Source organism: Labeo rohita, chromosome 19, assembly GCF_022985175.1.
Source record: "Labeo rohita strain BAU-BD-2019 chromosome 19, IGBB_LRoh.1.0, whole genome shotgun sequence".
Lineage (NCBI taxonomy): Eukaryota > Metazoa > Chordata > Actinopteri > Cypriniformes > Cyprinidae > Labeo > Labeo rohita.
The window spans coordinates 3,761,279-3,784,591 of NC_066887.1; the positions used below are offsets into that span (position 1 = coordinate 3,761,279).

At 36.0% G+C, this 23,313-nt stretch overlaps 1 protein-coding gene across 2 annotated transcripts in view; it reads right to left on the reverse strand.

The window, feature by feature from the left end:
* Positions 1-18,170, reverse strand: part of zfpm2b (zinc finger protein, FOG family member 2b) — a 71,446-nt gene extending 53,276 nt beyond the window's left edge. For both annotated transcript variants that reach the window (XM_051135975.1, XM_051135974.1), the window contains exons 1-2: positions 17,931-18,170; positions 1,738-1,887 (exon numbers count right to left, since the gene is read on the reverse strand). In XM_051135975.1, coding sequence (XP_050991932.1) covers positions 1,738-1,887; positions 17,931-17,970 — 190 coding nt within the window. In that variant the 5' untranslated portion in view covers positions 17,971-18,170. The remainder of the gene's footprint in view (positions 1-1,737; positions 1,888-17,930) is intronic.
* Between the last annotated feature and the right edge of the window lie 5,143 nt (positions 18,171-23,313).

The window sequence follows — 23,313 nt, forward strand, 5'->3', positions numbered from 1 at the left end:
AGGTTTGACTGACAATTTGAGGATCCAGTTGCATTATGAGATTTAGTCACATGCTCTTTTGAATGCTTTTCATTGGTTAAATATTTGTAAAACTCACAAACAGACATAACAATGATCAATAGCACTGATTTAAAATAATAATAACAAATAGAGATAGCAAGTTTATGATCATTTTCATAAAAACACTGATCTAGATTACATATAATCAGTTACTACCCAGCACTGTGATATTTTCTCAAAGCACCTTAACTGGAAACACAACATTTTTACAGATCCATCAACTTGTTCTAGACTAATTAATCGGCTTTGCTGCCTCTACTAATGTAATTATAAATATTAAATCATAACTCATCTAGGTGCCATTATCTATTCTGTTATTTTTGACATTTTCATTATATGGTTTGCAGATTAATATGACTTATCATATAGGTAATACACCGCAACTGGAAAACTGACGTTCTTACATATTTATTTATTCATGGTTGAGTAATTAATAAGCAATCCTACAGTCCAGAGAGCGGCTGGAAATGACCCAGCTGAGGAAATCATAAACGGTAAATCATAACTCATTTTCATCAGGTATAGGTGTCATGATCTATACTTTTATTCTTGACATTTCCATTATACGGTTCAGAGATTCAAAAAGCAATTATGTGATCAAGTGCGGGAGAGAAAAAAAAAAGTCAAGAAAAACAATAAATATTCAAATATTCAAAAATGTTTTTCGCCACTGCCCTTCAAAACTTAATAGGTCAAAACATGCGAGGAAATGAAAAAGAATTGCCCCTCTTGCTATTCACCAAGAACAAAAGCAAACCGGCACACATCGTTCCACCAATTTTGAACAAAAAAGCACAAGTGATTGTTCTTTTGAAGATTGCATGCTCGCAGGCAAAGCAGGTAGTTTATGCACTTCACTTTTGCCGTCGCAAACTTTTGGACGACGGGGATACCGAGACAGGCATTTCAAAGAGAAGATTCATCGTTTACAAATAGAAAAGCATAACGTTGGGACGCCGAGTGAATTTCAAATGGCTGGGGGGGCTCTGAATTATCCCGTTGTGACGGTGAGGTGTGGCCGGCAGAAACGCCTGTAATTGAATTTCAGTTCAAAGAGCTGATGCTATTAGCTCGAGTTTGATGGTGGAGGCCTGCAGCAAATACCAGCAACTCTGTTGTTATTTACTATGACCAATAACCCTGTTAGTAACATATACAGTAGGTCTTCCCTCAAAATGCCATATTTCTTCAATCTTCTCTTTCATATTCAAATTCAATTTCAGCACAAAACCAAACACTGCTTTGAGCTAAAGGGGCTGCGGTGGGAAGGTGGGGAAAGATTGTGGGTTCCAGAAAAGGTCTGATACTTCTAACATTTACAGAGCTTTGTGGAATACAATATGAAATTTACATCCCTCTATAAGATTACAGTACAGAAATGTTTATGTACTAAAACAAGCCTATACATGCGATTTAAAAGGCAACACTTCACTATTAACTAGTTGGTTATTATGCATATTAGTAGCATATTGGCTGTTTATGAGTACTTTTAAAGCATATGCTAATCTAGATCTCTTTACCCCATACCTAAACAAAACTACTGCAACAACTACATTACTTACTAGCAATAGGTTAATAGTGAAAATGTGCTCCCTAATCTGAAGTGTTACTGTGATTTCCAACTGATTTTCAACCAGATTGTTTCCTCTGGTTATCTTTGATGGGAAATGAGCTCACCGTTCCTCAAGTGATCTCCATCTTTAGAGACGCCGTTTTCTGGGTCCGAGTAGTAAAGCGGGTCGTCCTCCACAGACCCGTCTTCTTCTTTCAAGATCTCTTTCTTCTCCGTCTCCTCAGAGTCCGTCTCGAGCCCATTTTCAAACACTCCTGTCAAATAACAGAGAAGCAAAGGCACGACATTAGCACTTCAGAAGATGCTAAAGTGAATTCACCTTTGTCTTCGCTCTTGTGAAAAAGAAGTACGTTTTAATACATTTTTGTTTTTTTGGAAATAATATCTTTATGGAAATAATGGAAATATCTTTATGGAAATAATATATTTTAAAACAATATACTTAAGTGTGATTGCATGTTAATTGCATAAAATGTATTAATAGCTTAAATTGATATTAAATGCAAAAAGTTGAGTTTTGACACATTTAAGTAGGACTTGAGCATATGCAATTTCATAATTACTTCTGTTGTCATTGAAATATGGTTATGAACTCCTGAATTTACTGACAAGCATTTATGGTAAACTGAAATATACTATAATGTAATTTCTATTGAAACATGTCATGAATTTAAATGTATATGTAATTGCACATTTGTACTTTGCAAAAAACACAATACAGTTAAAATGATAATCAAGTACACTGTAAAAAATAATTGTTGAGTCAACTTAAAATTTTAAGTTCAGTCAACTCAAAAAGAAGTTTAGTCAACTTGAAATGTTAAGTTGTACTAAGTGACAACTTAGATATTTGAGTTGATTCAACTTAAAATTTTAAGGCAGCTGGGTTACTTACCCAGTTTTTAAGTTTAACAAACCAAATTTTAAGTCAACTCAAACATCGAAGCTGTCACTTAGCGCAACTTAACATTTCAAGTTGACTAAACTTATTTGAGTTGACTGAACTTTAAATTTCAAGGCAGCGGGGTAACAAATTATTTTAAGCTGACTCAACAAATAAAAATAACTTAACTTAAGTGTTTCAAGTTAAAAAACTAAGTGTTCATGCTGCCTTAAAATTTTAAGTTGAATCAAATATCCACATTTTCATGTACACTGTAAAAAAACACTTTGTTGAGTCAACTTAAAATAGTCTGTTACCCTGCTGCCTTAAAATTTTAAGTTCAGTCAACTCAAATAAGTTTAGTCAACTTGGATAAGTCACAACTTAGATATTTGAGTTGACTAAACTACAAATTTGGTTTGTTAAACTTAAAAGCTGGGCTTGTTACCTAGCTGCCTTAAAATTTTAAGTTAAATCAACTCGAATATATAAGTCAAATTGTTTTTTTACAGTGTAGTACAACTTAACATTTCATGTTGACTAAACTTAAAATGTTAAGGCAGCACGAACACTTACTTTTTTAAGTTGAAACAACTTTTTTTACAGTGTACTTTAAATGTGCTTTAGTATTTTAGTTAATACATCAAAATAAGTGTAGTTCTTTTAAAACATAATGACTTAAAATGCACTTTAAAGTAAAACGTGTGTGTTAAAAACATTTATGGAAGTGCACTTAATTGGCTTTTTATTTTATTATTACTATTATTATCTGCAAAAAGAGTTTTTTAAAGAAATATATACTTTTTCAAAGTTTGAAGTATAATACAAGTGCACATTCAGTACTATTAATTGCACTCTTCTTTTTCTACAAGGCCATTGCTGAGGCAGATAATCAGGTAGCTATACAAAATATTAAAATTGACTAGATGTGAGTGTTTAAAAACTTGCAAGCATGTATCTACAATCAAAGTAAGTCTGATGTTTAGAAAAGTAACAGCACATCTCTCTTCAGCAAGCCTCATGACAACAAATCCATCAAACATTGCAGGACGCAAACATCACTGAAGTCACACACTGTCATATTGCAAATATGACAGCATATCTGTAATGTTTTTGTACCTTTCGTAACTATAAATGAACGCAACTGCAAAGCCAACCCAGGAACAGATCCAAAGCCTAAGGTTACGTCTGCTCCAAGATAACTTGTTCACGCAAGCAGCAGCATTGAAGGTAGACATAGCGCACTTTCTTATTAATTTGTCTTATCAGTGGGTACAATGTTGATTTTTCATTTGCTTGCCATGCCTTTGGGTGGTACACCCGTGCAATCACAAAGTTCATTTTTCTCTGTTTGATTAATTTCTTTCCTCTGTCAAAAAAAAGAGAGAGACATTGGCTACATTCTATCAAGAGAGTCCTTTTCCCTTCCAGCTGTACATGTACTTTGATATTTGCATATTAATGTTTTTTTCTTCAATCAGGGGGCATGGAGGAATAGCACCCACCTGAACAAAATTAAACAGACGCGTTTCACCTTTGATATTAAAAATATTCTGGCTTCGACTTTTTATGTTTACAGGGCTGAAGACTGTAAGGATGAATGTACATTCAGTGTGCAAAAATGTCTCCAAATGTGAACTAAATCTGACAAAGATTCATCTCCTTTGGAGATGTTCTCAGTTAGAAAATCAGTTAATGCATAAAATAAGTGTGTACTGTAAGCTTTCATTTAGGGGTTAAGTTTTGTCTGTATTTATATATTATACTAAAGTGAGTGAGTGTGTGATGTTGTGATCTGGGTGAGCAAACTCTGTCTTTTCATTAGCTTTATGAATGGCCCCTTTGTGAGAGGGCAACAGTGACTGTCTGCATGAAAGGAGTTGAGATGCAGACGTGGTGAGAGGAGACACACTGAACAAGGTCACGTTTTTACCGCATTTGATCTTGTAGCAAAAACAAAAATGTCCAGGTGACAATGTTACGCCTCCACAGCTCAGGAGACTTGATAGAGCTCTTGCTTACATATAAACTTTGGTATAAACATATTTCATTTCTAGTATAAATGATTGATGGCAGCTCTGATTATTTAATCTTGGAACAATTTCAGAGAAATTAAACGAGTTTATATTGAAATCCTTTGATTGCTGACTTAGTATCTTGGCAAATCTTTAAAAGAGAGCTAGGATAAACAATAGATATTAAAGACAATGTTAACCCTTACTGAACTGTAAAATGACCAGTAACTTAACTGTAATGTGCACTGAATTATGGGTACAGTGACCTTGCTTATAAAATACAGTATCTTTTCATGAATTGATCACATCAACTAACTGTAAATATGAGTAAGTTACTATAATTGCAATTGTAAATAAATCTGCAAAACTCATAACAAAACTCTTTTCTTTTCTTTTTTTTAAATTACAAGAAAATGCTGTTGTTTTGCTTTAAAATTTCCTATTTTAATTCAATGTGTTACTTGCTGCTTCTTTATAAATGTGAAATTTACAAGCAATTTCTGTGTGAAAATTGTTCCTACACTATTTTTTTCAGTGCATGCAGATATTAACAGAAAATAAAGATATTAAGATATTATGATATGAGACATTTTCACATACTCTCATGATTTGATTTGTATAGATCACTGAATCTGTTTCTAGACTGAAAGGTTGTGTGTGCATTTTTTTATTTTTGCACTTTTTACATTGCAATAATTAAAACAGGATATTCAACAAATAATCATGTTGAGCAAGACTTTTAATTGTATCTTTTAAGAATGAACTGGATAGTCAAATAGGCTTGAAAAGCTGAAAACAAAAAATTTTTTTTCAATAACATTCACTGATAAAATGTGCAAAAAATATCACTGTGATAAAATGTGAAGACAGTGAATAAGGTCCATTTTCATGTTAACTTGTCTTTCCATGTTGACAAAAAGGTCACTAATTAAGTGCAGACATCGTTTGCAAACAGTGTCTAACCTCCTTCCAGCAGAACACACTGCACTTCCACTCCAGCTAGCCGCTCAAACACTCAGACTTCCTCTAAAACACACACACAAAGCAGAAAACACACGAAGTGAAATATGCAAGTATGCGGGCATGATCTGAGTGACTGCTAATTTCATGCTTGGATTTGCCGCTCGCCTGCGATGTTGGAGGCGTGTGTTTGCATGGTGATAGCGGCCCGGCTCGGTATCAGCTGGCTTCAGTGTAGAGCCATGCTGCCCCGTCGCACACCGCAGCCAAAGCAGGACGCTCTCCAGCGCTCTAATTACACCTGAGCTAATTCAATCTGACAGCACCGAGCCGCATGGAAATCAGCCTTCTTTTCCCCGCCATTCCGGCCTGCGCCTTCTATTCTGCTATTTACAGTAGACTTTTTACATCTGACCAAAGATTGATGAGCAGGAATGGCATACTACCAATTATTTTGGAAAGAAATAACAGGCAGAATGCCTACCCTGCACAATATGCTAATTTTCTGTATGCAAAGAACATGACTAACTACATTTGTCAAAATATGCAGTAGTACACAGAACACGGCGCAGAATACTGTTTCCCACAATGCAATGCACTCCACTTGACCTTCCATTTTCAGTTTGATAAATGAGCCAGAAGATCAAGTTTTATGCATTTTTATTTATTGTTATTTTTTTGACTATTACTTGATTGGAATACCAAAATTTAACACATATTTGCAAACAAAACAGAATAAAAATGGGATTAGAATTACAGCAAAACTCTGAGTGTTTATCTTATATGTCTATATAATATTAGCAATATCACATGAGCAAGTGTGTGTTTTCTCCAAATATCAGATTGACTACAAATGTGATATCGGTTTTGTACAACAGTTCAATAGACAAGACTTCCATGTTAAACACCATAAAGTCAAAACTGTCAGTTTTTCATCTTTGAAGTGTTTTTTCCCCAAATAAATCAGCATTTTTGAACAAATCAGTGATTTAGTGATCCATTTGTAACAACAGTTATTTGCTTCTTTCTCAAATGAATCTGCATTTTTGAACGAATCAGTGATTCAATGATCCATTCATAAAGAGAGTGACTTGCTTTATTCCCAAATTAATCTGTTTTTGAATAAATCAATGATTCAGTGATCCATTCATAAAGACAGTCACTTGCTTAATTCCTGAATAAATCTGTGTTTTTGAATGAATGAATGATTCAATGATCCATTCAGAAACACAGTCACTTGCTTTATTCCCAATCGAATGTGTGTTTTTGAATAAATCAATAATGCAATGATCCATTCATAAAAACAGTCATTTGCTTAGTTTCCAAATGAATCTTCATATTTGAATGAATCAGTAATTCAATGATCCATTTATATAGAGACAAGTCACTTGCGTCACTCCTGAATGAATTTGCATTTTTTAACAAATCAGCGATTTAATGATCCATTCATAAAGTCACTTCTGTCACTCCTGAAAAAAGATGAGTTTTTGAACACATCAGTGATTCAATGATTCATTCATAAAGTCAATCACTTGCATCACTCCTTAATGAATTAGCTGTTCAAAAGAATCAGTTGAATAAATAATTCGCTGACTCACTCATAAAGACAATGACTTGCCACACCTACATAAAGTGTGGTTTTACTTTCATATCTTGAATTATTTAAAAAAAAAAAATCTACTTTAATATTCAAAATATTATTTTCAAAACATATCAGAATGCAATGGTAAGTGAAGTAAAAATAAATTCTGCCATTTTTGTCGATATCACACACCCCTAGAATGCATATCACATATACTGTGTATCATAAACATGTGCACAACATCCAGAAAGCATCCTCCTACACTGACATGCCCAATTTTATTTTTATTAATTTTATTTATTGCAATTCTGAAATACAATCTGCTTTACTTTAAGGACAACACAACACTAAAACTAAGATGCATCATATAGAGTATGCATGCTTGATTCCATTCCCAAACAGAATCATTTTCTCTCATGTTTCTCCGTGTGAATGTCAGATTTGGATTCCTCCTTCTAAACATCGGCACAACATCAAACAAACAGCTGTGGCAGCCTGGCACTGTATCACATGCCCGATCACCTCAGTGGCATAACATCTCAGTCGTTCTGCTGGGCTCTTCCCAGGGGTAGATGGGCCAGAGAGATCGGAGAGAAAAGGAGAAAGGGACAAAGAAAGAGAGGGTTTAGGAAAGATGTGGGCCAAGAATGTCTTTCAAAGTGTCCCAGGGCCTATGAAAACATCTACTGCACCTCCAGCAAACCCTCCTCCGAGCAGATACCATGTTTAATTCAATGAGAATAATTAAAATCAAGCTGAAACGGACAGAACTAAATGATGTTAAATATACTGTACTGTTGCGTACAGTGCTTTTACTCATTTGCTTAAAATGTTACACTAAATGAAATGTATTCCTAACATATATTTAGAAATGCAAGTGTTCAAAAACATTTAATACAGTTCAGATTTATTGTTTTAAATTATGTTATTTCTGTAATAAGTACTCTTTTTAAAAATCTACCAAAGTGCACTTCCAAAGGGCATCCAAGATGTAGGTGACTTTGTTTCTTCAGTAGAAAACAAACTAAGATTTTAAGCTGAACCCATTGCAGTTTGTCAGTCATATAATGGCAGTCAATGGGATCCACGGCTCTTAGAGTAAAAAAAACACACAGACAAAACCAAATTAAACCCTGCGGCTCGTGACGATACATTGAGGTGCTAAGACACAAAACAATCGGGCTGTGCACAAAACTGAACAGTATTTATATCATTTTTTACCTCTGATCCACCACAATGTCCATCAGCCGGCACATGACGCGTCAATGTGCTTTGGCATATACAAGAGCAAGCAATCATAACTTCAGTCAATCAGGCTCAAAAGTTGGGAGTCGGTGAAAAGTCAACACTCCCGGAGCGCAAACGTAATCTTTTAGTTTTTAATCAGTTGCAACAATCAGGATAAGCACAAGTAATTACCATTTTGAGTAGCCGTCGTCATGGGATCAGAGGTAAAACATGATATAAATACTGTTCAGTTTCTTGGACAGAGCAGTTGTTGTTTCGTGTCTTAAAACTTCAATGTATCATCACGAGCCACAGGGTTTAATTTAGTTTTGTATGTTTTTTTGTTTTTTTTGTCTCTCCAAGCTGTGGATCCCATTGACTGCCATTATATGACTGACAGACTGCAATGGTTTGAGTTAAAATTCTTCGTTTGTGTTCTACTGAACAAACAAAGTCACCTACATCTTCGATGCACTGGGGGTAAGCAGATAAACATGAAATTTTCATTTTTGGGCGAACTATCTCTTTACCAAGGGTAGTGTTGGTGTAATTACTGTGTTATTACTATTTAGCACAGTTTACATAAAGCTAAGTATTTAATATTCTCTATACAGCTATCAAAGCATCCCAGTGATATATCTTTGTTTGCTCTGTGATGTTTGACAAGAATGAAAAAAACTCCATGACTAATCTGAGATACAATAGGAACTTTTTATTTCGTTTAGCATATAGAAGCCCCATCAGCGATCACCCTGTTCCCATAATCCTCACATATACATGCTCGGTCTTTCCCACAAACAGTCTTTGTGCTGCTGTATCTTTAAATGAGATTAGATGAGTGATTACACAGCATGAAAACATGAATAATGTCCAGACCTCTTCGTATAATACACTTTGTTATCCCAGAACTAGTATTTAAGGAGAAATTTTGGGAACAGCGGCTCATATGGAGCTGACATCTAAACGGAAAAACTGTGACTGGAGAGGGAACCCAATAACCTACAACATCCTTGTCTGAAAAAATGATTTCCTGACTTTAAAGATCTGAATTATCTGCTCACAATCACTGAAACCCAACTTGAAAACAATCCACCATAAAATAATCATTTATATTTATCAGAGCTAAAGTCTCCATAATCCAGACAGTTATGCTACTGAATTGTATCTTTACATTATAAAGCAGTTTACATGACAGAGATTAAGTACAAAGGTCAATATTGCAAAATCTCTGAAATCACGAATTAAGCATAACCAATAACTGAATCGCTTAAGGATCAACTAGGATCATTCAAAAATTGTTTAAAAGTAATACAAATACACAAATTAGACTACTGTTAGCATACAGTAAGAAATCTCTTTTGAAAGTGTGCAAGAGATCTTCGTAAGATTACTGGGGTTGTTTTCTCAAAAGAAAATCTGAGAAGCAGCAGATTTACACAGAAGTCTCTATTTGTTTATTTAATCTCATCACTGTCTGTGAGAATCAACTGAGATATTAAAGAGATCTCCTGTTTTATTTTTCTATTCTGTGATCCTCATATTCATGGCAAAGACTCCTTTCCAAACAAGCAACACACAGTATCATTTTCTGACAAATCCTTGATATAAACAGAAAGTATGCGTAATAATTAAGCTTTAACAGTATTCCAGTGTACTGGAAGCGTGCTGTGCAATCACTAAGGTAATTAAAGAACTTAAAGGCTGTCATTTGATATCAACAGCTTTGCAGACTCAACCCCAAAAGCACTTTGAATTATGAACTTTTAAGCGCAGTTCGCAAAAGATGCTCACACAAACTTCAGCTATCACCTATTAGTGCCCCGGATTTGTGCCATTAGCGATTTTCCACTCCGCATTTAAAAGCGTGCCATCACATTTGCTGTGGAGGTGCTGAAGTTAAAATTAGACCGCCAAGCTCTCTAATCCCAACAAACACAGTATACTGTGGCACCAGCAGCCACTGTACAAGCAAATATATCTGGCTTTTCAAATAACTAATTTATTAAGCCTTTTATAAGAAAGATGCTTTGACAGTTTCTCATGTATAGCGTCTTTGTTTAGAAGAACACTGATCAAAAAACTGCATCCAAGAAAATTCTGAGCTATTCTCTTTATTAAGTGATATTTCACACACATGACCTGATTAAAATCACAGCACTTTCCTACTGGAAACAACTCGACAAATGTCCAGATCAAGCAGCATATTGAACACATAACAGTCACTGAGGGAAGATGATCTTCATTTCCACAACTGGCAAAAAGGCACTTTTTACCAATCAGCAGAAGAAAGCAAATTCCATAATCGCAGATTTGATAGGGTTTGATCATATATTTAAGATTCATGATCTCTTTAGGTAGTCAAACAAACCTATTCCTCATTAACAGGATGAAAATATTCAACAAATCTCTGTCTCCTAATAATATTACTGAAAGTGAAAAGATTTTTGAAATAAAATAGTATAAGGAAGAGCAGACGGAGCACTTTTAGCTAGTGGTCAACTGATATTGGCAGTAGGCAGTATATGTACATGTTTACACTCTTTGTTTAACAATTCTTCTGTCAAAATAATTACCAGAACTGTTAAACAGAAACAGTAAACTAATGTATACTGATGCTGTAAATGACCTACTTCTAATTTCTGAAGTTGCAATTTCATGTTTGTTGCATTCAAGTTCTTTGTTGTTGGAAAGAACAAGAATGGTGGATGGCTTTTTTTTTTTTTTTGCACAAACCTTATTAAAGCCAAAAGGTATAGAAGAAGCTAAGTCAATGTCAAACAGGTTTTGAATAAAATCTAGCATCCCATTCATTGGCAACCATATAAATTTCAGTGTTTCAGTGTTCTATAAATACAATATGTATCAACTGCTTTTTTTATATATGTAGCCTAAATATACATTAATGAAACAACAAGAGAAAGCAATATAGATGTTGTGGGAAAAACAAATAAAACTTCAAAACTTCGATAAACATCAATACTTGTGTAGCCAGATCTTAAGACTGACGGCAGAAGGTCTGGGAACCTTGACTGCTTTGAATGGCCAATGCCCACCCAAGAGGTGATATGACTGACAAGCAAAGCAACCAATCATGTTTCGTTTTGTGCCACGTCATGTTTAGGTGTATAAAAGTGTCCCCACAATAACAAATCGGTGTGTAAACTCCTGAACGTATTTAAAGATTGTGTGCCGCAGACTTTAAAGGGTTAGTTCACCCAAAAATAAAAATTAGCCCATTATTTACTCACCCATTATTTACTACAGACGAATGCTATATTAAAAAATAATTCTGACTCCTTCAAGCTTTATAATGCAATGGATGGGTGTTTCTCTTCATCAGTCCAAAACAAGTCCAATAAAGTGCATCCATCCATAATAAAAAGTGCCTCACACAGCTCCGGTGGGTGAATAAAGCCCCCCTGTAGTGAATCGATGTGTTTTTGTACGAAAAATACCCATAATAAAACATAATAATCACTTTAATCTAGCTTGTGCTAACAGTTGTACACCGAAGCAGCTCCGGGCGGATCACATAGTATGTTTGCGTTGTGGGTTTTGTAAAAACCAAAGTTTGTTTACAGGAGCAAAGGAAGCAAAGTTTCCTGATTTTAGCAAAGGAATACCAGTCTCTCCTCTTGGTTTATATCGAAATCCTCCAACATTTTTCTTTACAAATCCTCGTTTTGTACTTCAAAATTTGTGACCATTGTTTAGTTTTGATCTCTCCACTGCACACCCGTGTTTGTCACTTCTAAATGGCGCATGCAGAGCTGCTTCCGCGTACAACTGTTAGTGCAAGCTAGATTAAAGTGATTATTACGTGATTATTATATGGATATTTTTCTTTGCAAAAACGCATCGATTCGCTACAGGAGGCCTTTATTCACCCCCCAGAGCCGTGTGAGGCATTTTTTATTATGGATGGATGCACTTTATTGGACTTGTTCTGGACTGATGAAGAGAAACACCTGCCTATTGCATCATAAAGTTTGAAGGAGCCAGAACAATTTTTAATACAACTCTGATTGCATTCGTCTGAAAGAAGGAAGTCATATACACCTAGGATGCCTTGAGGATGACTAAATAATAAGCTACTTTTCATTTTTGGGTGAACTAACCCTTTAAATAATTCACATACTTTTGAAAATCCAGTATTTATTTGATCCTGATAAGCACTCAACGTCAAAGTTGTAAGCACAACGGCTTTCTTCTTACATGAGGGGGTTTGGCATCACAACATCTTTGTTTCAAGGCGGTTACACAAGGTTTGTTTCAACACAATACACACTTCTGCTGGAAATCCTGTATAATTCAACCGACCGGATGATGACTTTGAAACTCCTGAAGTGTTTCAACTTTTGTGTGATTGTATGCATCAGACATTCAGCCAACAGTCCGTGGGCATGACATCTGAGGCTGAGACTAGTACTACAGCTATTTTTCTCTCCTTTAAAGTTTAAGCTCCCCCCATCTCGGAAACTCGGGTATAAAAAACAGTTTCTGAGTTGTAAATATGACTTGAGAGGCCATTCATGTCCAATTTCTGACTAGGAAACTCATATTTACTCTAATTATATTATATACTATAATTTTATTCTATAATAGCATATAAGGGCAGCATGAGACCAGGAGCGCTGATGTTCTCAGTGATGTCAAAATTAAAGTCCACTCCCAACATATCACCAAACAGAAAAAACTTTTCACTCATGCCGATAATTTAAAAATCACAAAAATACTGGCCCAGGATATCAGTCGACCACTATTTACTACAATAAATTAGAGCATAGTAACACTTAAAGTGATAGTTCACCCAAAAATTTAAATTCTCTGAATTCTGTGTTAATTACTCATTTTCATGTCGTTCCAAACCCATAAGACCTTTATTCATCTTCGAAACACAAATTAAGATATTTTTGATGAACTCCGAGAGTTTTCTGACCCTGCATAGACAGCAATGCAACTACCACATTTAAAGCTCAGAAAGGTAGCAAGGATATAGTTAAAATAGTCCATGTTACATCAGTGGTTCAACCTTAATTTTATAAAGCTATGAGAATACTTTCTATGAACAAAGAAAACAAAAAATAATGACTTATTTCAACAATATCTTCTGTGTCAGGCTTTGACACGCATTTACGAGAGTATCACAACGGATACGTGTGGTGCTGCTTTAGGCTTAATATTACAAAATGTGCATTGTGCACAAGTAGTATTTCAAATAAAGTTTAATTACAATTTTTATATCAGTAAGACTTGAGCGATATATCAGTAAATATGTTAATAGATTTTAATTATACTTAGTATAAAATAAATGCATTTTAAATCTATTACTAGAGATGGATGTTCTACATCAGAATGCCGGTTAAACCACTGACGTCACATGGACTTTTTTAGCGATGTTCTTACTACCTTTCTTGGTCTTGAACATGTCAGTTGCATTGCTGTCTATGCAGGGTCAGAAAGGTCCGATTTTATTAAAAATATCTTAATTTGTCTTCCACAGATGAAGTGTTATGGGTTTGGAACAACATGAGGGTGAGTAATTAATGACAGACTTTTCACTTTTGGGTGAACTATTGCTTTAATGTAGGATCAGACGTATTAAAAAGCTAAATAAACTAAAGCTAAAGTGAAAGTGATTATTTACTATAGATACCCTTGTCTGATTTCATTGCTGATTTGACATATTGTTCAAATATAATCTTTGATCTGCATTTTTGTCTTTTCCCATTTAAGTAGACAGAAGATGTACTTGCCCATTGACGACATACAAAACAGACACCCAAGGGCACTACCAAGATGGACACCAAGTGCAAAGACATGCCTTAAAGGGTCGCTGGTATAACTGGAAGGACAAGCTCTTTAAGAAATCTTCAGTACAAACACTCTAATTGAGCCGTCTTTTTGTTCCCATTGAAAACCAAGCACCAGTTTGTGCATCTGACAACACTTATTGATTTAACATCATTGAACTCTAAAGGCTCAATGAAGGTGAGGAGAATAAAAGCGGCGTGTTCCCTTGGAGCCGCTGGACCTCACTGATAGGACATCTAGCACAGCAGGGGCATCAATGATTAAGGCTCGTCAAATAAACATCTGGCTTATCTTGTTTTTGCCATTGATTCTGTCGGCCTCTTTTAGAGCCACTGGTCTCAGAGGCAGCCTACGTACACGCTTTAAGGACAAGCTTTTGTACATTTGTGTTTAAGCGCTTTTTTGTTTGGCTGTGCTTTGAGACTGCTGATGCCAAAATTTTTTTAAGAACTAATTATTGATAATTTCCTGGTGTTTTATCATATTGCATTTGCACCATTTTCCTAAAGCACTAAGGCACTCAAGTGCATTACAGTGATTTTACCACAATTAAGTCTTGCATTTACTGTAATGCACAGCCTCTCATGGCTTGTTGCTTTAGACTAGAATTTAGGCATTATAATGAGTGAGCTGTGGAATTGTTGTTTGTAGCAAACAAAGACAAACAGTAGCCACATTCCTAAACAGTTGGGACGTCTCCCAGCGTTCCTGGAGAAGGGCGAGACAGACGCGTGGCGTTCCTGTCCTCTCCATCTCCCCTCCTCCTTCTGCAGCCTAGTGAGCCACAGCACTTCATAGCTCATTAGTGCTGAACAGATGCTGGGGAGAAAGTTGGCACGCAATAAGCCCTCTCTTCATATTGCACTGATCTGTGAGAGATAGCTCACGACTGAGGGATGCCTCACGCTGACAGTTGGCAGATGAAGTTAATCAAAACGGATTAAAAAAAGAATAAAGGAGAGGCAACAAATCTGACATCCTTGATAGGATATAATAATGAAATAAATTATCATATTCTGACAGCACAAAGTTAGCGCCGACAACCACGAATGACAGCCTCCAAATAAATAATTGAAGTATTGTGAACAATGAGAGCGAGAGAAATACTTTGACAGTTCGCTGCAGCAAGAGCCGAAACTAGCGACAAAACTTCATTAGCAGTTACGCCATATTGAAAAAGCATATACAGTGACCACAAACAGTATTTGGGTACCTAAGTTGCACTTAAAAGCATGTCATTATCATAGAAATAGATATCAAAATGTCAAAATCTGCATACAAATGACGCTGGAACTATTGTTCCAACCATTGTTCTATCCTAACAAACCATACATAAGCGGAAAGATTATTTATTCAGCTTTCATATGCATATGATGTATAAATATAAATTTAAAAAAATGGACCTGTATGACTGGTTTTGATTTAAAAACATGCTTGTGCATCTAAAAAAATACATGCAATTTTAAATCTTTTTTTTAAATACTACAGTCATATTTTTAAGCTTGTAATGGGTTTATTGTTTATTTCCAAACTGTGTATTATATATATTTAGCCTAAAAACATTAATATGAGAGATTAAAGAGATCCAGAGTGACATCAGACAAGACACTTTGTTAATTTGTCAAATCTAAGCTTTTGCAGTCATTAGACAAAGTCATTTAAAGACAGTATGCAAAAACAAGTATTTGAGAGAGTTGTGTAATATATATGATGCATACATTCTGTGTAACATAGTGTATATATAAATACACACACACACCATAATTTCTATCAGTAGTTCATTCATAAAAAAGCCCTAAGTACATGCCCCTTTTTTTTAAGAAAAAAGGTACAAAAGCTGTCATCGGGGCAGTACCCTGTCCAAACGTACACCTTTGTATCTTTTTTACCCTTAAAAGGTGCAAATTAGTACTATAAACATACATATTAGTATCTTGAGTGTGCTTATTAATACCTAAATGGTACATAATAGTACCTTTGGGAAGGTTACCGCCCTAGTGACTAAGAAAAAATGTACAAACAGAGGCTGTAGATGTACTGAGGACTTTTTTGAATGTAGGAGGGAACAATGCGAAGCCAGACAGCAATTATCCATCCATAGAACGTAGAATTAAGCTTCAGTTTCTGACAGAAATCACTGGTAGACAACTATGGTAGCTCGTACCATTCTCGCTGTCATTTACTTGGTGAACCCACCTTGCACCGACCAACAATTTGGACAAATTTACACCGCGATTGGCCGTGCAGGTGATAAGAGGTTGAGATGAACAGCTGGTAGCAGCCTGTGCTGAAGATGCTGAGCTGATAGCACTGACGTCTACTCTCCCACCAAGACACCTTGGCCATCCAATCTGCCTTACAATCAAACTCTTATTACAATAAAGCCCTAAACACCAGCCGAGGAGGGAGGGACGCATGGGAAAGGAAAAAAAGATGACCCAAAATGCCCTTTTTATCTCTCCATAAGGAGAGAGACAGATCCTTCAATGGGGCTAAAATAGTGGGAGAAGAGAAAATACATAATTTATCACCATATTATCGGAATATCCAGGCGGGCTAATAAAGAGAGTGCGGACTGACTATTCCTTGTCTTATCATGCGAAGTGGAGGATGGGGGGAGGGATTATCAGGCTGGAACAGACTGCCGGCCTGGAATTCTAATGGTAATAATGGGGTCTCTGATGGTATATCTTCCCCAGCTTATCAAGCCCATTATCTGCCCTTATCTCCACAGTCATCGGGGCAAATTAATGGAGCTCTTTCAGTGCTCTCGCTTTATCTGCCTCGCAGAGGGCACACCAGAGAATGGAATAGGCAAAATATGAAAATCCAGGGTGAATCGCCAGGGTTCAGATAACAGGGCAAACTGTGTTCAATTGGGAACAAAATGTAACAAAAAAAGAGAGAGGAGCGTCTCTACCCATAACAACCTCTTTGTCCTTTGCTACGAGCAGGTGGCTGGTGAAGCTCCGCTCTTTACAGGTGCTCTAGCCTACAGTCATTTCAAGAACTCTCTCCGCTGTGTGCTAGTGTTTCAAATCGCTCCAGAAATATGTGGGACACGTCTGCAGATTGAGATATCACTACAACTGCCTTCTGTATAATGCAGACCTTGAAAAGCAGAAAACAGACATGATGAGAGCTGATATGCCCGGACTGCTAAGAAAACAGTTTCATCACTTACAGAAACTCCAGTGCAATTCGCCAAGACTGAAAATAAATAAGGTGTTTTGAGAGCTGTCCTTGTGTTACAGTTCAAGTCTGCCGCAACAAAAATTGAAATTTCACCCGGTGTCGACCAAAGCACTTCTCTGTAGTTCTGAGGTGCATTAACAGATACATGCAATGTTTGCATTATGCAAAATCTGTACAGGTTAAGCATTATTTTTATGTCAGAGGTGATTTTTAATTTCTCAAACATTTTTGGAAAGTTCTGAATTAGTTAAAAAGTCTATACTTCTTAGTTATTTCAAAGCACAGTCATAAAAACCACAATGCACATAACTTCACAAACATTGCATCCAGCCATTCAGGCAAATCAAGAGTTTCTAACTTTATCACTTTTGTCATTTCTATTATGATATAAAATAAAAGAAGAATAACAGTGCATGCATAATTCTGAGAAAAATAAGCGAGCCTTTGATTTTCTGATCCACATCTGACTGCTCAGATATTCTTCATCGGCATTCGATGCATATAAAATAAACATTTGTTTATCAACTTACGCTGAAGCTCTAAAAACTATGAAACTACTATAAACAGCCTGTCCTGTCCTCTGAAAACAAGTATGAGTAAAATCCGCGTTGGCAAACTCACGTTTGAATTGCTTCGGGTTGCTCTGTTTCCTCCGGGACATTCCTGCTCCGCGCGCTGGACTCGAGATTAAAAAATGATACCGCGATTCATCCAAACCCAGATAAACGCGCTGTTTGTAAGACTCGGGTGTGTGTTTCGGGGTCTGTCTGATTCCAGTCAGGGTTTGCTGGTCTCGTCGTGTAGAGGGTTAAGTTGTGCTGTGATCCGGGCGCACACTGACAGCGCAGATGAGCGCGTGTTGTGCTTTTGTTGCAGGAGGTTTGAGCGCAGCGGTGCGCCGTAGAGCTGCAGCAGCGCTCACACACTCCACACAGTCAACACACACTCACTGCACTCTGCTATTTACTAGCTGTTCTCTTTCCCCTCGGGATGTCCAGCTACGGTGAAATATATGCAACTTTCCGGATTAGTAGAAGTTTTGTTTTTGTTTTTGCTTGTTTGTCTTCTTAAATACAGCTTGTATTTATTGTTTTGTTTATCATATGTGACCCTGGACCACAAAACCAGTCTTTTAAGTAGCACGGTATATTTGCAGCAATAGCCAAAAATACATTGCATTGGGTCAGAATTATCGATTTTTCTTTTATTGCCAAAAATCATTAGGATAGTAAGATCATGTTCCATGGAGATATTTTGTAAATGTCCTACTGTAAATATATCAAAACTTAATCTTGATTATTAATATGCATTGCCAAGAACTTCATTTGGACACCTATTTTTCAATATTTTGATTTTTTTGCACCCTCAGATTCCAGACTTTCAAATAGTTGTATCTCTGCGAAATATTGTCATATCTTAACAAACCATGCATCAATGGAAATAGCATGCTTCCATATTATGCATACTATTTTTGCAGTATACAGCATGTAGCCTATACTTTGCATGGTTTGCACATTCGTCCTCTGAGTCCACACTTGATGTAATGCCATAGACTGCTCCCACAGTGGGGTCTTGCAAGGCTACACGTGCACATCAAGTGCACTATCTGGGACAGAACAGGATAACTGGTATTTGTGCAATACTATATCCACTACAATTTGCTTGATTTTTCCTTTACAGTGCAGAATAACAGAAACAAAAGCAACGAGATAAGACTATTTTGCATAAAATTTGATATATATATGGCTTGCTGAATTAAATATTCATGTGACAACAGTATAACATAATATTATCTGAAATGTTGCACTATACATTATGTTTGACAAAGAAAAACAGGCTGTTTGCAGTGTTTACTGCACAGTATGCAATAAGCAGTGTGCAGGTATTCCATTATACATGTATCACACTAGTTAGCTGTCTCACTTTAGATGCAGTCTGATAGAGAAGGGGTAAAAAATTCAGAAATGTCAATGAATATGACTTCAGTTTAATTTAGCAGAGTAGCAATTACTTCAAAAGCATGTCATTTAACAATTAGGCATACTTTTTCAGAGCACCTTTGCGTTTTTACCAGGCAGTACAACAGAAGGAAAGAGGAAGAGAGGGAGAAAGGGGAATTGTAGCAGGAACAGAAGCCGGACTCAAACCTGTAAGTACCACCTGGGTATGAACACGTGCCAACCACTGCGTCACTTTAACTCCAACATGCAGCTTTGGCTTTAACCTTTGTATTTATTCAGATTTAAAATATGATGAAGAACTCCTTGCTGCTGCCGCTTAAAAAATATTATGTGCAATGACTTAATTGCATTGAATTAATAACCAACATAATAAATGAAGAAACTTATTTTACTTTAATCTGTTTTCTTCACATTCTCAGTCATTTTAAGCCTAAAACTTTTGGGGAGGGAAAATCTGGATTTATTTGTTGTTTTGTAGAAGCTGTACTATATTTTTATATCAGTCTTATTTCAGTTGTATAAAGGTTTCAAAAGTGAGTTTTCACAGCAATGACAAAAAAAAAAAAAAAACATTTTTGGTTCCAAAAAGAACACTTCAGTGAACAGTTTTTTGTTAGCTTGAAGAACATTCTAAAAATCCTTTGGTCCTACTTTATAGTAGGTGTCTTTCACTCTGTACCGCTCCGAAAGGTACAAATATGTGCCATTAAGACACACTTTAGGTACTAATATGTTTAAGATATTTATATGAATACTTTAGGGGTAAATAAGGTACCAGTGTGTACACTCTTAAAAATAAAGATGCTTTAAAAGGTTCTTCACAGCGATGCCATAGAAGAACCATTTTTGGTTCCACAAAGAACCATTCAGTCAAAGGTTCTTTAAAGAGCCATCTCTTTCTTACCATTTTATAATCGGGACAACCTTTATTCGCCACAAAGAAACTTTTGCAAAACAGAAAGGTTCTTCGGATATTAAAGGTTCTTCATGGAACCATTTAGACAAAAAAGGTTCTTCAATGGCATCATGAAGCACCTTTATTTTTAAGAGTGTACCTTTTAAAAGGATACTGTTCCAGTGGCAGCTTTTGTACCTTTTTTTTGACAGTGTATGTACTTTTATGTTCCTGTTGTACTGTAACACACTTTTGTTGCTATTAAGGTGGGATATAGTTAAAAGAGAAGTTCACTTCCAGAACAAAAATTTACAGATAATTTACTCACCTCCTTGTCATCCAAGATGTTCATGTGTTTTTTTCTTCAGTCGTAAAGAAATTATTGTTTTTCAGACAAATATTTCTCTCCATATTGTGGACTTCAATGGTGCCTGCGAGTTTTAACTTCCAAAATGCAACTAAAACGCAGCCTCAAAGGGCTCTAAATGATCCCAGCATGACACTAAAACAGGCAGTAGTAATGAAGGAAGAAGGGTCTTATCTAGCGAAATGATTGGTTATTTTCTTTCTAACATTAAATGCTTGTCTTGTCTAGCTCTGTGTGAACTCTGTGCATTCCGGGTCAACACAGTTAGGGTATGTCGAAAAACTCCCATCTTATTTTTTTCCTCCAACTTTGTCTGTCGTCCTACATCGCTGCAGAAGTACCAACCCAGTGTTTACAAAGTGAACATGCAAATAAGATTAAAAACCCTTTACAAAAAAAGGTAAAACAGCAATATAGGACGATTTTGAAGTTGGAGGAGAAAATGAGATGGGAGTTTTTCAACATACCCTAACTGTAATAACCGGATTACACAGAGTGCACAAACGGATCACAGAGCTAGACAAGATGAGTGTTTGAGGTTAAAAAGTATATAAATTGTATTTTTTTTTAGAAATTTTTTTTTTTTTTTTAAGACCTTGGCTGGGATCATTTAGAGCCATTTCAAGCTGCATTTAAACTACATTTTGGAAGTTCAAACTTACAGGCAGCATTGAAGTCCCACTATATGGAGAACATTCCTTAAATGTTTTCCTCAAAAAACATAATTTCTTTACGACTGAACAAAGAAAGACATGAACATCTTGGATGACAAGGGTGAATAAATTATCTGTAAATTTTTGTTCTGGAAGTGAACTTCTTTAAGGTTACGGACAGGTTTGGTGGTATGTTAAGGTTTAGGGGTAGGTTAAGGTGAAAGGGTAGAGATGGTAGTGTAATTACAGATGTACAGAAATTAACCACAGTTGTAATTACATGCATGTATTACAATATACAATGTAAAAACATTAATGTACACAATAAGTGCATTGTATCAAATGATTCATTTGATTTGAACCTTTCTAAGGTTCCTAATGGAAACATAAATGTGACTCTGGAAACCAGTCTTAAGTAGCACGGGTATATTTATAGCAATAGCCAAAAATACATTCTGTGGATCAAAATGATTATTTTTATGCCAAAAATCATTAAGATATTAAGTAAAGATCATGTTCCATGAAGATATTTTGTAAATTTCCTAACGTAAGTATATCAAAGCTTTGATTAGTAATATGCATTGATAATAACTTAACTTGGACAAATTTAACAGTGATTTTCTCAACATTTAGATTTTTTTGTAACCTCAGATTCCTGATTTTCAAATATTTGTATCTCGGCCATATATTGTCCTAACCCTAACAAATCATACATCAGTGGAAAGCTTATTTATTTAGCTTTCATGTGATGTATAAATCTCAATTTCAAAAAATGAACCCTTATGACTGGTTTTGTTGTCCATGGTCACAAATGTGTATTTTTTAAGAGTGTATTGTGTACGATAGCTACACCAACATACTGAAAGTCCTCCATAGCCAGAAAAACAAATGCCAGAAAAGTGTGCCACCAAAACAGTCCCAGGCTTGTTTGTAATTTGATGCATTTTCAGGCTATCAATGCTGAGATTTAGCGCGATGGGAATCATGTCTTCAATCTAAGGCTCAACTAAAGGATTTGCACCTCTCTTTTTATGGGAGATATCAATAGAGAATTGAGTTCCATTGAGACGCGGGAGCGAGCGCGATAAGGGCGGGGGCGCGCCAGAGATGGATTAATTATGAGCGAGCATAGAAAGCAGGCTTATCATCACTTAGCACAGGAGACAGGCTCACACGATCACAGAGCACGGATAAGACGGGAACAATGCGATGCTACCTTACAACCCATCGCCTTACTTTTTTATAATTAAAAACTAACATGCAATTATGCCGTATCTTGCTCAACCGAGAGGGCGATGTAAATAACTGTGCTGTAAAAATGATGGCGGGGGAAAGACAGTCTATATAAAACACAGAGGACAGAATGACCTCTGCGAAACTGAAGATACAGAACGGGTGAAAGTGCATGCGACGCTCTTACAGTAAATCACAACCACTTAACCTTTACAGTAACTCCTCAAAATAAAGCTTCTTCAGTGCCTCTTCCAACAGATTCCTGTCAAGAAGCATTATTCTCTCTGTAGGAAGTTGTTATGTGGTTCTTTGGAGGGTAAGTACTTCTTTTTCACTAGGGAAGGCCCTTCTGTAATGTCTTGTTCTGAACAAACTTCAGTAAAACAATTACCCTGTTTTGCTTTAAGTTCAGAATGAAGGTTCTGGATGAACTTGTTCATCTAATCTTCACAAACATAACAAGAGATGCATATTTCAGTATGTATACAGTGCCACCTTTATTTACATAAATGTAAAACACATTCATTATTAGGCAGTCCAAGGAGACTTTAACACTCAGGTTGAGTCTCAAGCTCAACCCCTCTATTTTCAACAGCAACCCAGAACTGTTTACCTTCATTATATTCAGGGATTTATGAGCAGGTATGAACTTATACTTCCTTTCGGCTTTGTTTACAAAAGTGGACGTGCTTGAACTTGAACTCTTTAATGAATTAAATATTCAAACTGGTATATTTTTCAGATTTTGAAAGACTAGAAATTCTACTACATTCTACTTTCACTGGTCATGTTGTCTATTATAATGTATGTTGTAGCTATTATATGCAAAAGTCACTTTTACATGTTGTTTGAAAAAAAAGTGTTGGCAGTGTGTGTACACAACCACCCTATAATC